Source organism: Haemorhous mexicanus, chromosome 1 (assembly GCF_027477595.1).
Source record: "Haemorhous mexicanus isolate bHaeMex1 chromosome 1, bHaeMex1.pri, whole genome shotgun sequence".
NCBI lineage: Eukaryota > Metazoa > Chordata > Aves > Passeriformes > Fringillidae > Haemorhous > Haemorhous mexicanus.
In genome coordinates, this window is record NC_082341.1 from 45,588,399 (window position 1) to 45,604,875 (window position 16,477).

The 16,477-nt window shown below is 42.6% G+C and overlaps 2 protein-coding genes across 5 annotated transcripts in view; one reads left to right on the forward strand and one right to left on the reverse strand.

The window, feature by feature from the left end:
• Positions 1-15,838, reverse strand: part of ZDHHC3 (zinc finger DHHC-type palmitoyltransferase 3) — a 33,950-nt gene extending 18,112 nt beyond the window's left edge. Inside the window, exons 1-3 of one of the 4 annotated variants that reach the window (XM_059848201.1) lie at positions 15,752-15,838; positions 4,029-4,358; positions 1,190-1,314 (exon numbers count right to left, since the gene is read on the reverse strand). In XM_059848201.1, the coding sequence (XP_059704184.1) occupies positions 1,190-1,314; positions 4,029-4,334 (431 nt within the window). In that variant the 5' untranslated portion in view covers positions 4,335-4,358; positions 15,752-15,838. Of the gene's footprint in view, positions 1-1,189; positions 1,315-4,028; positions 4,359-14,955; positions 15,241-15,747 lie in introns of those variants that run through there. The other 3 variants (XM_059848204.1, XM_059848194.1, XM_059848209.1) reach the window with 3 other exon arrangements.
• On the forward strand, positions 15,478-16,080 carry LOC132323741 (proline-rich protein 2-like). The gene has a single exon (XM_059839356.1). It carries the CDS (start codon positions 15,478-15,480, stop codon positions 16,078-16,080), a length of 603 nt encoding a protein of 200 aa, XP_059695339.1.
• Positions 16,081-16,477: the final 397 nt, after the last annotated feature.

The following is a 16,477-nucleotide window of genomic DNA, read 5'->3' on the forward strand; positions in this document are numbered from 1 at the left end:
CAAATCTTAATGTTTAAAAACTTATCTTAAAGGACAGAATAAAAGACCAGGGTGACAAGGTTTTGTGTTCAGCCAGAGTCCTTTTCATTTACCTACACTGTGAGTCATCATCAGGACAGCATTTTAGATGTGAAGTTTCATTCATAATTGAAAAGATGTCAGAGGGGATTTTACAGTAGCATTAATAAGTGATAGGCAGGACCACATTGCTCCTGCTGAATAATCGACTCCTGATTTTCACCGAAATTTAAAAAATAACGAAAAACAACAAAAAATAAAAAAATTTGCAAACTGAAGCTCTGAAAACAAATATGAGAAAAGCAAACAGCAGGACAAGTTTGCTTAGCTCATTACCACGTATTTCCCTCCCCACAAGACCACTGCATGAATCAGCACTAGCCCAGATACGAGCTTTCTCTGTGTGTATTGGTTTTTGAGTAGGTAAGGAAGTGACACCAGTGCAAACTTATTAACTACTTACTGGAAAGCAGGTTCACTTGCTTTTAAAAGCAGAAGAGAATTTTAGGAAGTAGTTATTTTTTTGCTCACTGCCTTTAGTACTAAAAAGCTCACTACCAGTTACTCTCTTCCGGGAAGTTTATCCTACCAGAAAAAGAAAGGACATGACAGATCAGTAGGCATACTGATCTATCACACAGCACAAAAACAAAGTCACACTACTCAATGAAAATGTGCAAGTCTGAACTCTTAAAAATATATATATACAGTTACCTGCACTTCAGTTCTAACTTAAATATCACTTCTAAATAGAATACACAGTTTGACAAATGGGTTTGTGAATAAAAACAAAAATGGAAAAGACGCTGACCCTTTGGGAGACGTTTTATGGATTTCTATGCATTTCGGTAAAGAATATTTCTTTTCAAGTCATGTTTACATGAAAATGTATGGAATGTCAGTTAGGAGTCTGGAACAAAGGCAGCACTCAAAAATTACAAGTGTTTATCACTTTGCACAAAGTAGCCCTGGCCTCCTATATATAAAAATTTGTCAGAAAAGGTATGAGATTTCTTCTGAGAAGCTTAAATGTGTCTGGTACTATTCACAACAGAATTTGTATGCCAATCCCTCAACTGACCCACTCTAGTCTCAGACTGCAACAACAAGGTACACTGGTGAATAATTCTTGAGGTCTTGATGAAACAACCCTCCTCAGAACAGACTTTACCTGCAGTGATGTGCTCTGTCAGGTTTGATGCTACAACACTTTGGGCACTTGTAAACCACCTGTCCTGGCTTTAGCTGTAAACTCTCAATGAACTCTTTTGTGGCATTACCTTTGGGTACAGCACCCTGCAGGAAAAAAAACAAACCAGGAGATTAATTTGTGCACTTTATGGCTGCTAAGAACAACAAGATGACCTAAAACTATGGGAGGGCAGAAAGAAAAAGAAATAAAAGTTTCCCTAAGATCAACAGAACAGAGTTTCAAGAAGAGCAAGAAGATTCAGAAAAGAAATTTAAATGTGGTCTTAAAATATGGAACCACATACTTACACATAATTTTGGTGGGGCTTTTGTTGTTTTGGTTTTTTTTAAAACATTAATAAACCTCCACTTAAGCAATTAGTCTTTTGTAGTCCTACCATAACCTTAAAATATTTAAGAATCCTCATCCCTCTTTTCACATCAACAAATTTTTCATGTCAGTGTTTCCTATCACACACCGAAAACTGCAGATGTTTTATGCCAGTAGAGGCAGCTTCTTCAAAAGTTTTATTGTGTACACTAAGAGTTGCTGGTAAATAACAAATGTATTCAGTTATGCTTCAATTGTGTATTTGCTATTTAAATTGGGGGGTAACATTCAAACAGTGAACACGAAGAATTGTCACACCTGAATGAGACCAGGTAAAACACTCTTAGCTGTGCAATTGCCACTTCAAAGTATATCTTTAAATAGGTAACATATTGCTGCTACAGGAGCCCAAGTTCATGAGTTTCCAGTCTTTATAGGGACAAAAACTTGCTCACAAAAAAAAAAACCAACCAAACAAAAAGCCAACCAACAAACAAACCAAAAAAAAAAAAAGAACACCATGAAACATGGTGTATGAAATCACTGCTGGTACATTGGCATAATTTACTTCTGTGAATTTAAGGCTTTTAAATTGAAATAAAAACAGAGATGCAATATTCAATAGATTTCTGATGGAAGAGTCTCCTTTCAATACATCTATACAGCCTCCTAATAGCAATAAACAGGAGTGATACATGAGTGAGAGAACTGCACATTAAACCAGTAGTACAAGGCTTTTTTAAGCAATCTTTGGGGGCTTTTTCCCACAAAAACTCCCAACAGGCCTGACTAATTTAAAAATTACCAAGACCAATTTCCACTAAAGTGCTACAACTCATGTTCTCTATCTTCAGTATGCAGCAAAGCTCAAAACTTTAGGAATGTTTTTAGCAAGGACCCATTGGAAGAAGTTCCTGAAATGCAGAACACACGCTATCAATTGTGAAGAACTGAGTTGTTAATTTACTTATAATAAGAATTCTGCTTTTTTGCCTCAGCAGTGCTTTCTGTTTCATTCTCATCCTACATATGCCCCTGGTTCCCCATGTACTGGAAGCTTCCTTAATCCCAGACTCATTGTCTGCCAGATGTTAGTGTACCCCTTCTCTGTATCTTCCTTCCTGCATTTTATTTAGCTGAATTCCTCATTATAAAAATGAAACAAAATCCCACTGGCTCTCCATCCACATACATAAATCCCACCTCACACTAGGAATTAACATATCTTTTCCCAGTTACTCCCAACAGAAATTGTATCTGCTTCTCCAACACTGCTCCAACTAGCCCATTTCAAAATACAGCTTTTGTTTCACTAGAGCTGCTGCCAACTCTGCAAAATAATTCCAGCCACCTGAAGGTCCCTAAGCATAAAAATCAAGCAACATACAATAATTAACTACCACCCTCAGGATACAAACTATCTAACAAACTGCAGCAACCCACTGTTCCTGAGTCCAGTGATCAGAAGTTTCAGAGGCTGAAGTACTGCTTACACTTCTGCTCAGCAGCAGTAGCATGCAATTCAATAGTCTTTACCACAAATTGTGAGAATACCCCAAATCAAGCCATTTCTGCAGTGCTGGGGCTTCTGGAAGAGCTAGAATATAAGAAACAAAGATTATACTGAAGTCTCAATAGGCCCTAACAAGGTTTCAAGGGGGAAATAACATTTGGAAGGGACAGACTTATCAGAGGCACACCATCACTCCCAAAAGCAGCAAAAACATTTGAGAGGAAGGAGACAGGAGAAGTCTAAGCTTGTCTTTCCTTCCACTAACTAGTGGAGATGGGGTTTTGAATTGAGTCTACTGTCCAGAGGTTAATAAGGAAAATAAACCATCACAGGCCATTCAGAATTAGCATCATGGTGCTAAACTTTATCTCATCACAAACTGAAAGCTGAGAAAGCAGCAGATCCGATCTCTCAAAGCAATGTCCTAAGGATACATACAAGGGGATCTCACAACCCTGATGCTTCCCAACTTGCCTTAGAACTGCCATCTCTTAGCATGCTCAGACTGCATTTCAGCATTGTCCAATACACTCAACAAAATCAGTAGAATGAGACATGGTAACACAGCTTTTCAAAACAACACATATTCTGCTCTGTTCTGCCAAAGCAATACTTGCCAAGGCAGACAACCAAAACCAGCTTTTCCAGCTTTCCTGTTTGTCAAGACACAACAAGCCACAAACACGAGATCTGCCACTGGGGAGAAAACAGCACCAGAGAGAAACACTCTCCTTCCCAGCGCAGAAAGAGGAGCTGCTCACACACCAGGAATCTAACGCTGGTCCCTGACTTTGCATCCGACTTGAGTGGGATGAAAAATTAGAATACCACATCAGCAGCCTCACTCAGCAGGCTGACACACAAAAGTTATTTAAATCTGCCACTCACTCAGCAACTGAGTTACCCAACATCTAGCAGACAAGAAAAACACCGCCTGTTTCTTTCCAAGACACACAGAGTGAGGTGTATACTTACTGGATCTGTCAGCATAGCACGAAAATGTGAAGCCAAAGCGAGGAAAGCCAAGGTGTTGAACAGTGTGCCATTGATGACACTATAAACATAATCTCTCGATGGAACTAGCATGACAAGAAGGACTACAAAGTCGGCATAGAACACCAGCATCCAGGTAACGACAGCACATGCAATACCACAGCCATCTCGAATAAACCACATTGTTCCCAGGGAAGCGCGGCTAGGAGGTGGAACACACTTTTCTGGCTGGAGGTATTCAGGTGTCCTTTCAATATCTCTGAAGCGGTGGACTGGAGTAATCATCATAGGCTATTATGTCCATACTTGCATCTGAAAGAGAGTCAGAAACAGTGCTCACTGCTCTGCCAGACATCCAGACCTCTGTTCACATAACAGCATGGTCATCACATGGGAAAATCGCAGAAAGTGAAATGAAAAAGCAAAAAAAGGTAAATAAATCAAACATAAATAATGGATTGGGAAACCACACTCTTGCGCTTATCGGAACACTCCTTGCTCAGAAGACTCTAAGTGCTTTTAAGACGTGCTTAATTACACACTAGGTCTACCTGTGCGCCACCTCCACCTCCCTAAGTGGAAAGGCAACAAGCACTTTAATGAAGAAAAAATCATCAGGTAGGAGCCAACAGGAACTGAAGCAAGAACTCAGCACTGTCACGTGAGGGGAGAAAAGTCCTGTCACAGCTGGCAGGGTCCCTTTTCTTCTGCTTCATATCTGAGGAAGGGAAGGGTCTTTCCTACACATACTGGGAAACGTAGCAAGTGGAAGAGGCTTCCTTTCTCCTTACCCATTGACTCCCAGCTTTGGGGTAAAAGTGCAAAAACAAACAGCTGTACAGTCAGATTTGCAGGAACTGATTAAGAAGCAACCCAGAAAATAACTTGAAGGAATTTCTAGTCTTGGCTGGAGGATGTTATTTCCCAACAACAGCTGTGTCCCACTCTCACCTCCTCCTCTGGCCTTACATCCCTTGGAAATCTTCTGCTTAGCCACACCATTCCAACCACCTTTGCTCCATCCCTCAATGGCATTTGTTTTGCTTCCCATTTTTCAGCCAATTCCACTCTACTGTAGCAAGAGGACCAACACTGACCTTGCCCTGTCCTCTCCTCTCCAGCTCTGCAGACACCTTGTCTATCCTGAGAGTAAGAGCCATCTCGGAACCAGGAACAGTAATGCACCAGGTATGCACCAGGCTTGTGTTTCAATGTAACTCCCACCAAATGGAGGCATTAGAGAAAACAGAGTAGGTGCTCCTAAGTCTTTGGCAAGTCATCAATCCATCTGCACTCAATCCATCCACCACTCAATGCTGGAGTGCACCTGGAATGCTACATTTTGAAAGCAGCTCTTTACACACCCAGCAACCTCTTCCAAACACACTTCTACTCAGAGTATTTGCTCAGTGCTCTAAATGCTTCATAACACTACACCCTCTAAAGACCCACCTTCTAAATGCTTCATAACACTACACCCTCTAAAGACCCACCTTCTACAAAAATGGCTCCAATAATTCTACTACCAAATACACTGAATTGCAGATCCCTCAATGGAAGGTATCAGCCTCCTGCTATTTCAAAATGTAAGGCTTATTCTCACGGCTTTGCAAAACAAGAGTGTTCATTATGCTGTTTAAATTCAGAGAAAATGTTCACCACTAATTATTTTTTCAGCCAACAAAGTTCACCCTAAAGCTATTTTTGTCATTAATTGTTTAAAAACGGATATATTTTACATAAAACATTGTGAGAGAACTGCAGAAATCCCTAGGACTTCAAACTTTTCTCCAAATCTTATGGCTAAGTTCTACCAAGTACAAGAAGAAAGCTCTACTCAGCCTAACACCAACTTAAATGGAGATGTTGTTTCTCCTATCTCAGCAGAGAAGGAGAAGACAGTTTACTTTTCAACTGTTATTTTAAGAAGACCAAATTCATAAGGGGACAATTATTCTTTCACAGCCAAAGAATAAGGTTATTAATGAGCAGGATGATTAATTACATCCAAGCACAGAAGTGATGACCTTTGTGTGCCTGACTGCAAGTGACACAAAGAGGTACTGGAACTGCTGTGGCCACAGTGAGAAGCAAAAGCCAGGAGCACAAACTTCCTAGGTGCACAGAAGCAGATGAACTAGACAATTTACAACATTTCTAACACAACTCGTATAAATAAACTAGGAGAATTAGGTATTTCCTTATCTTTCCACTTTGAACATTTAGTATGCTGCCAAGCAAGTTTGAGATGGTTTATGAATTTGAAAAAAGTCACGTGGATTAATATTAAAGCATATCAGGCTTGTATTTATACACACATCCCACAGAACAGAAATATCAAGATGAAAATGTCCTTGTGAGGATGTCATTTACTTCGACAAGAAAAAAGTCCACAACAAAAAACCCACTCCTCATTCACAAAATTCACATAACACATTGTAATTACTCTGTATTTTAACCACAGCTGTAATTTAGCCTTCTGATTTCTGATATTTAGGAAGACAAGCTACGTAATTTTTGTAAACAGTGATTGCCCAAACAATCTGGCAGTCTAAGTTCAGATAAATCTATACCTACTAGTATATGCATACCTTTTCTCCCATTTTTCACAACTGCTGTAAGGACAACCATGTATTCAAATATTCACACAAACTTAACAAGTTTTTCAAAGACTTAGTTCTTCCACTCCCTCAAGGAAACAGGTTAACCTTCACTCAGTCATTCAATAATCTTATTAAAATTATTATGCTAGTTTGCCAGCTCAAAATAAAACTGACATAATTAAAGACTCACACCTGACAACAGTGTTTAGTTGACAAGGACAACACATTACACTAAAAAGTAATACTTACTAAAAAGTAAGAAAGAAAACTGTAATTTAGGTGTTCAACTTTCAATCGAAAGTTGAGACTTGACACATCAGGTGCTGTAACAAGCTAGGACAGTCCTGAACACAGACTCTCAGGATTTTTTGCCTAGACTCTGAGCCTTTTTTCGCCCCTAAGGTTTTGTATCCCAAAGCAAAGGAATCAAACAGTCATAGGAAAAGCAAACTCCTATTTAAGAAAGGAATCCGTTTGACAAGTCACCTTAAGGTCAGTATGAGCAAAGACTGACTGAAACTGAACAAATACACAGTGATTAAGCTGTGGGCTTAGTCCTGAACAGCACACTTCAGCAGTGAAATAAAAATTAATCTCTCTTGCAAGTGCAGGAAGTAGTTTCACTCCAATAAAAGTTCTACAGCTTTCTCTCAGATATATTATTAAGCTAAACTGGGAAAAAAAAAAAAAAAAGAAAAATCTATTGCTGTGAAACTGTCTCTAAGAAGAAACTAGAAGGAGCCCTGAGGCCCCCTCAGTCTGGAAGTCTGGAGACTCAATTCTGCAGTGAGTTAAGAGGACAGAGCACAGGCCCCTGATTGTGGCTGGAGGAAAATTTTGTTATTTAATGTACTCTGCCATTTAATGCTCGCTTTAGAGGCCTCATTAGGCAACAAAACAAATCAGTACATAAACACCATACACTGTTTTGAGAAATACGTATGTGTTCTAGTGTTCATTATCTTAAGAGTCAAGCTATAGGAGCTTAAAGTCTCAGCTTCTCTCCTACATGACCCGGTTAGTGAGGGTTTTTTTTAACTCCTTGCTCTTATATATACAAACATCTGTTTTGGTTTATGTTATCCAGTTTGGTATTTTCAGATAAACAATACAACAATTTAAAAAAAAAAGGTTGTAGCAGGGTGAAAGCAGTAACTTGCCCTAACTGGTTTGCCCTTCAATCATGCTGCATATGAACTTAATTTATAATACAGATGGAATATGTCAGCTCCTCCTGCTCTGGAGCAAACAATATGTAAACAATGTAGGCAAAGGGCTTAAGGACTTAATCTTGGTGTCAGGCTACAAGAGAGGCCACTAGGTAAATGCGAGATACAATGGCAACACACATCAATTCAGCTTAATGACATGATAGAGCAAAGTCCTTTTCTTGTTTTTTTTTTTGTCTGGAAGGCATTTGGCAATACAGGAACAATCAAAAAACATGTAATACATAAGTTAGAAATGTAAACAAAAATGAAAATTCACTTCCTGCTACAATGAACACTTAAAATATGCTATTACATCCTATATAAACTGTCTTTTTACCTGCCATAAGCCATGTCAAAAAAATCTGGTTTTCAATTGCCTGTGACAGCTAAAGAATTTGCTAAGAGCGTACAAACAAATGATGTGGGCCTTCACCCAATAAGTGCCTGAAAGCCACCTGAGGTTCTGATGTAAAACTTACAGCAAGCTTAAAACCACCATCATGGTGAACCTGCTGATTTTCATGTAATTATTCATGTTAGTGAAGTCAAGCACATGGGTACAACTTGCAGAACTACAGCATCACTATGTACATTGCAACCATTTCCTCTATTACAAGTCCATTAACGCTGAACTCGGGGAAGAGGTTACATTTTCATTGTGTCATATGAACTATGAGAAGTTCTGCCAACTACATGAAAACAATACTGAGGGGAAAAAAAGAATAAAAAGAAGAGAGATAAGGGCAGATCATGGACCTTTTTTAGGTTTTCAGTTTGATTTTTAATTTACTTTTGAGAAATACTTCCAAACAGCTTTTATGACACACAGGGTACCTTGAGAGCTGACAAACTACACTAAAGTTAATGTTTTATCATCAAAAGGAAGCAGACATACATAACTAGCCTTACTATACTCACATCAGCTAAGGCAGGCAATCTAGATCCACAAGATAGATGTCCTTTTAAATAAAATCATTCAGCTCCAGACAGACAGAAGCTGCAGGAGAATTCATTTTTATTTTATTTTTTTTCTGCACATAAAACTGCATAGATTAAAACACTTTATATTTAATCTTCCTTTGCAAGAGACATAAGAGAAGGTGAGTTTCCTAACTAAAAGGGTTTTTACCTATGCTTCTCCCACCTCACTTCCATGCAGCCAAAATCCAACAAGCTTGTGAAAACTTCCCAAAGCACAGATAATAAGAAAATATCAGTATTTGTATGTATTTTCCTAATGGCTCCTGCAAGGCCTAAAAAGCTTTATCAGATCTGCAGGAGTGCAACAGAACAGGCCAGTTATGCTGAGAATTTTTGGCAGTCTCCAACAGATTCATCCAGATATCCACTGGCAAGGCAGTTTCCAACCTCTGGTTTACAAAACCAGGAGGGTCAATGGGACACATCTAACAGGTCTGTGAAAGGCAGCTAAAAAAAGCAAACCTATTATTAGCAGGCTCAAATTTGCTACCGAGAGCTGTACTTCCACTGGCATGCTTTCGGGACTCCACACATGGTTAAAAACACAAACAAACAACAAACAAAACAAACCCCACCCCAATTCGGGCTGAAAACCCAAAGGGGCAGAAACCTCCTCTGGGGCTCCAGCGGCAAAGGCGGCAGGGAAGGAGCGGGCACGGAAGTTAACGCCGTGCTTACAGGACACCCGATGACTCAGATCGAATTAGCACAGGGCAAAGTCGGCGCTGCCAGCCCTCCTCCTCCAGGGACAGGGAACAGCATTGTGCCTACCACAGATACTTCTTCACTTTTCTCCTGGAAATTCAGGCTACTTTAAGGAGTATAGTTACAGCCTAAATATTACATTACCAGCTATGCTGGTTTTGCTTTTTAGCAAAAGGCTCACTAACACCTCATGATTCTCCTGAAGTCTTTGACTCCTGAAGTCAGGCAATTGCAACACTTTCAGTTCCCATACTCAAGAAAAAAGGCGTAAAGAAATCTTTAAAAAATTACAAGGCTTAAAATAAATTTATGTTTCCTGAGGGTAAAAGCATAGGCTTGGATTACCTCCCTTATAAAGGGGAAGAGAGAGCATGTAAAATCAATTTATAACAATTTATAACCAATTTATAACATTTTTCTATACATAAAGGGAGTAAGTGCCTGTACTACAATGCTTTAGAGTAATTGTTTACAAAACTGTTTAAAACATCAACTATTTTGATGTTATTTTCTATTTCCAATTTATTTCTTACTTCAAAGATGTCACACATGAACAAGACCTTAGTAATAATGGCTCATGCTAAAATCACATTTTCATTATTTTTATTAGAAGCATCTTATTAGAGGAGAAAATTTAATTGAAGTCGTGCCTTCCTGAAGAACACATTTGAATAGGAGTGCAAATACACAGAGGGAACTTCTCCCTAAGGAGAGAAAGGGGAGGGGGAAATTACCTCAAAGATGTCTGTCATATCAAGAAACTCCATCCTGAGGGCTTGGATCAGGCTGCGCCTCAAAAGAGATGCAGTCACACAAGGCACAAACCCCTCAGTCCTTCTCTAATTTACATCAGTGTAGACAAAAAGCAACTTCAACAGTGCCAGAGGAATTCCATTAGTAGAACTGAAAGGAAAATAAGGCCATGTTTTCTGAATTACAAATACAGGGGTTTCCCTATCCTGATGCTTGTGGTATGCAGTCCCTCAGGGTGGATGGGAACAGCTTCCTGGTTAATGTCTGTATCATTTCTGTTTAACTAATGGACATGTATTGTATAAATAAATTATAACGCAATAAAGACTGACCTAAGAGTCTGAGTTATCTGGTGATTGCACCCCCACCAAAAGGCCTGTCAGCTGCTAGCCTGAGCAAAGGAGAGCAAAAACAATGTAGTTACTGTCCAAGGTACAAAAACACTGGACCACTATGGATGAGCGACAAAATTGGGGCAACATGTAGAAACAGGGCACAAATCACAAGGGCACCAAGACTGAGGTCAGACTTGGATCTGACTTGGTCTGATCACAAAGTCAGTGATCTTAATAAGTCTTTCATCAGAGATAGAAGGTACTTTATAAAACAGTCATTAAGTAACAAACCATTACAAAATAACTGGTAAGTTTTTAACTATCAGAGCTGCAAGGGCAACAGAGAAATTCTGTCACTTCCATGTCACAGTTACCCAATAGACCAAATACACACAAGCTACTTAACCCATGTCAAAAGAGTAATATTAATCCTGAACATGCCATCCTTGTTGCATTGCCACCTATCTAAAGTTAAGCACTGGAAGGAAAGAGCAATCATGCAGGAGAGACTGCACCAGGAAACAGAAAACAACAGATGGGGATGTCATGCTTTCCCACAGCATTGCAGTTATCCTGAATGCACAGCCTTATGAGAGACAAAACAGGAGAAGCTGTCCTGATCTTCTAGACAGCTTTGCAATTTACATGCTGACTCAGGACCTAAAACAGCAAGCCGCTGGATTAGGGGAACGTAAATTCTCCATTTGTCCTTTATCAACTTTTTTTTTTTTTTTTTAAGAAAGAAAAAAATTAAAGGGGAAGGCTTATCTATAAAACTGGTATTATTTTTAGTTTCAATTTAAAAAACCACACAACTTTCATGGCATATGTTTTGCAGAGCAGGAAAGAGCTGCAGCTTTAAAGTTTTAATCATAATAAGAAGCTGACAGAACCCATCTAGTGTAAAAAAAAATATTCTAACTACTATCTTTCAAGGCAGAAAGAGCACTTTAACTACCAGGCACAGGTTTGCACTCAAGATGGTCTGTCGCAGGATTTGGCTCTCACCTGCTTTTGCTACAGCCCCCTCTTCACATGCATGAACAAGTCACTCACTCTCTGATTTTATTCCCCTGCCTGTAGTTTATTATTCTGCCTTGACACATATGGGTAAGTAAAGATGTATAAAGGCTGTAAGGCATTTAGATTTCAAATCTACATACTACATCTAAGCAGATCCCTAAGGCAACTACAGAAAGTACACAGGGCATACATTAAAATAGTACATTAAAAACACAGGGACCAAACAATTATCACCTCTATCCTGCAAAATTAAAATCACAACTAGAAGAAACATATGGTGCTACTTCAGAGAACTGGAAAAACCTGCAGGTTCAAAGTTGCTGTAGGTTAAAGCTTTTGAAACATAGCAAAGAACCTCTGAGTTGGCAAACTAAGCATTTCTTGTTTTGCTCACTTTAGTGCTGGCAAGCAGAAGGGATCCTTGCTGCCATAAAAAATAGCTTCTCTATGTAAACCTTAATTTTCTTTTGTAATACAAAGAGTTCAAGACAAGACCAGCTACCATATACAATATCTTCCCTATCTATTCTGTGCTGTATTGGACATCTGTAATTCAAGTGGCCGCTGCAAAGAACAAAGAATGCATATCACATTACCTACCTTTATCATCTGCTACAGTCCTCTCTGTAATCTACGGCATGGTACTACTGCTTTCCCACTAAGCCTGTATACGTCTTTTTTTACCTTTTTTTTTTTTTCCAAGAGCATAGTATTTTACACTACCTTTACTCACTCACACTGTTTCTGTACCAGCCCACTTGTTTTAACTTCTGCATGCTGCAACACACTTAAGATTGGTCACCCCGGTCAATTCTGCATTATTGCAAAACTCACAGCTGAACATGACAAACACACCATCCATCACCAGCCCAGGAGCAGGAACATCAACAAAGGCCTTGCACTTCCTCAACGTTCCTCTGTTGTCAAAGGATCTTAACAGTGAGTCTTCTGTGTCCTTTTTTAACTTGCTGTTTTACTTGCTCCTGGAATAGCATTTCCCAACATTTTTCCAGCTGAACTCTGCTGCTGTACCCTTCCCTCTCATTTCCTTACCTTCCCATACCTATCCTCTTGCACTCCTACCTCTTCTCCTGTAACAGCACAGGTTCTGTATGGTCACCCTGTAACCTGGTGGTGCAAAGAGAGCTATGGGGCTATAAGCCTAGACAAATCTCTCGCTCCAGTCTCCAGAAGCACTCCCAAGCAGCCCCCAAGCTGGGGCACAGCCAGAGGCAGGCAACAGAAGTTAACACACCAGTGCTCCCATGCAGTGAGCCAGCAACTACCTGCACCTTGCCTCTAACACCTTGCACCTCACTAGCAGGGAACTGCTGCCATATGGAGAGGTCTTTGGCACCCACACCCTGCAAACAAGCTGGCTCGTGTTTTTGGACTCCCTCTCAAAAGGACAATGTGTGAAGTGTTACTGGCAGACTTGCTGCACTGCAGCTCCAGGCAAAGGCTATCTTCTTTCCTTATTGCCTGCACAACCCAGGAAACACACAGCTTCAATTAGGAAAACTTTAACTTCTCGTTTTCTTGAACACAACCCAAAGCTTCAGATCAGTTACTTGCACAGGTTAAACATGATGTTCCAGGTACAATCAGTCACGTTTAGTTTGCTTCAACCAGCTAAGTACAGGATGGGGGAAATAAAACCTGACAACAAACTATTCTGTCATGTCATATTTTACATTATCTGCTGTCTTCTGTCAGGAAAGCAGAAAAACTGTATTCCCAAATAATGCCCTAAGAAAAAGGTCATGTCTACACTGCAGAGGCATCAGAGAAAAGCATAAGCTCAGCCAACTAACATCTGCAGAGACTGGCTGAGCTACAGCCAGTCCATTTTCAGACTGACACCACTGTGGGCGCCCATCTAGTCTTCTCTACAGGAGAGATGCCCTGTTACAGCTGTATGGGAAATGTCTGCACAGTAAAACTGGCTCCATGAGCAAGTCTTCCTGAAATAATACAACACACAGGTTTAAACTGCATGGACTACGCAGCACTGCTAGCTCCTGTTCTACTGGAGGTGCACAGCAATCCACCCATTGAGAAAAGTAAATACATATTAGGAAAGAAAAAGAGATTCACCAAAGCTGAGCAACCACTGCCCAGGATGCACACATACTGCTGAAGACTGTCAGCTGTTCCCCTTTGCTGATGCAAAGGAAACTGCCCAGAAAAAACGCATAACTACTTGGGCACAGCAGACCTGCATCTGCTGAGGAATTAGGCATTCATCTTCTTGCAACCTGCTCCCATTATTTGGATTAAATTACATTTGTGTACTTTTGTCTACAACCAAACAAGCAATTTCAAACTGAAATAGACACCCTTGTCTGTAACTACATCATGTAAAATGAAAATTAAAAGGAAGCAGAAACGTACATGAGAATACCCAATAGATGTTACTGCTATAGGTCCTAAATGTCACAACAAATATTTTGGGTTTTAGGTAGACCTAATATTTTTCCTTTCATAAACCTATAAACACACAAGAGTTTCTGGGCCACACCTTCTAAATCTCAATGAACATTCAGTCGGACACAACTTACTACCAGCAGCAGGTCCCTCTGGTGTGACAAACACTATTGCATCAGGGAGGCAGCACCAAGAACTACACTGACAGAGTCATGGCCTTTGAAGGAGCGCATCTTTATTGCACATGGGGCTGCGTTTTTAAAAGATGTAAGAATGGCATGGCTTCCCTTATGATGACTCTTATCACTGAAATGCCTGTAACGCCACGCTAAAGACTTATTTGTTGCTTTAACTAAGCAAAGGAAAATATGGTCCTCACTAATGCCTTGCTATGTACACCACAAGACACCCAATGCAGTCACTCACCATAAATCACCAGTCCCTCCCCTCTCTGTGATTCCACCGTATCAGAACAACCATCCAAATTTGGGCTCCTTTCCTACAGATCTGACATTCCACACACACCTTTGCTGCGCCAGGAGTCTGGCACACTGTCACTCTCTCTCATGCTGAAAAACACAGTTTCTTTTCTGAATCGGGATCAAAGGAAAGACATCTAAACGAACCTTGCTGTCCATCCCACATACCTCAATGGTACACACCAAGAGGAGAGCCCATCAGGGACCAGACTGCTGCCCCCTCCTCCCCAAGGCCTGTTTTCTTGATTGTTTTCTTGAAGACTATTTTCTAATGAGCCATCGTGAACTCTTGCTTCTTCTAAAAATTTACCTTACAGAAAAACTCCAGTAACACTTAGAAGCTACCGTTCTAAACCAGTCCGGACCGCTTGCTACTGACACGTAAAACTCACCATCCATTTCAACTAAACCCGCCACATCACAGCGCCATGCTTTCGCCACGGATTACTCCCGATGCCGGGGGCGCACCTGGCCGATGGGGCCATCGGACAGCCGCAGCCACACGCCTGGTGACCAGGGCCACCTCGGAAGCGACAGGGTCAGCTCCACTCGCTGTCCAGCTGCTCGCTGGCGGGCACGTCCCATCGCTGCAACGCATTAGCAAATTACAGGACCACTGCAATCCACTGACAGGTCACAGGACCCTGACGAAATCACTGGAGGCTCCGACTTCAAATTTCCTGCCGAGGAGACTCAACGCTGCTCCGAAAGGCCGCGGAGCAGACCTAAACCGCGTATTTAGCACGCTATCATTTAATGTGTTCAGCTTCCCAGAATTTAAAGCCCAGCGCTGGAAGGCGGCGAGGTGAGAGCGGGAGCCCTCCGCCCGTTTCCCGACCGATGCCCACAGGTCCCGGGGACGCCGCTGCGGGACACGACCCGCCGCCCGGCCCTGGCCGGGGCCCCGCCGAGGGATGCGGAGCACCGCGCGGCCCTTGGGCGGCCGCGCCACCCCCGGGCTCCCGTACGGCCGGGGGCCGCGCGGGCCGGGGATACCGGGGACAGCGGCGGGGCCGGGGAGCGGCTGGTGCAGCGGCGCAGGCGGCGGCGGGATGGCATCCACCGGCGGCCCTCTCCCGGTTCCCAGCTCTGTGCTCCCAGTTCCCGCTCCCGCCCCGCTCCGCCAGCGCACACACCTGCCCGCCCCCCAGCACCCCCCGCCCCGCGCTGTCAGTCGCACCCACCTACCCCAGTGGCCGCCGCCGCCGCCGCGGGTCCGGCGCGCCCCGCCGCCCCCGCGCCGGCAGCGGCACGGCACGGCACCGCACCCCCCCTTCCGCCGCCCGCCCGCCCGCCCCTTGCGCGGAGGTGGAGCGGCCGCCGGGAGGAACCAGGAAGTGAACGGCGGCGGCGGGAGGCAGCGCGTCCCGGCCCTGCCCTTCCCCGCCCCGCCAAGGGCTCCCCGGCCCACGGACGGCAGCGGCGGCTGGCCCGGTGCGGCTGCGGACCGCCTGTGCCCACTGCGCGTTAACGGCCCGGGCGTGCGGGTGCCTGGGGGGGAAATGCGCGTTTTGTGAGGAAAAACCCCATACTTTCTTGTTTTGAGATGGGAACAGATGGTTCTGCCTCAGTGGGCACCTCTGAGCCCCAGGCAGGTTCAGGGTAGTTTTGGTTTGCAGGTATTCAGAATCTGTTGGCACCCAAGGAGGGGCCGTAATGTGCAGAGCGGTGAGGATGTTTGGGGGACCGGAGTATCATTCTTAAGAGGAAAAGCTGAGGGAGTTGAGCCTCGAGAAGAGACTACTGAGAAGGGACATCATAATAAATGGCTAAAAGGAGGGGCATGCGGGTGTGCCAAACAGATGGAGCCGGGCTCCTCTCAGTGGTTCCAAGCACCAGGATGCGAGCTAGTGGGCAGAAACTGATGCACAGGAAGTTCCACCTGAACATGAGGACTTCTTTACTGTGTGGGTG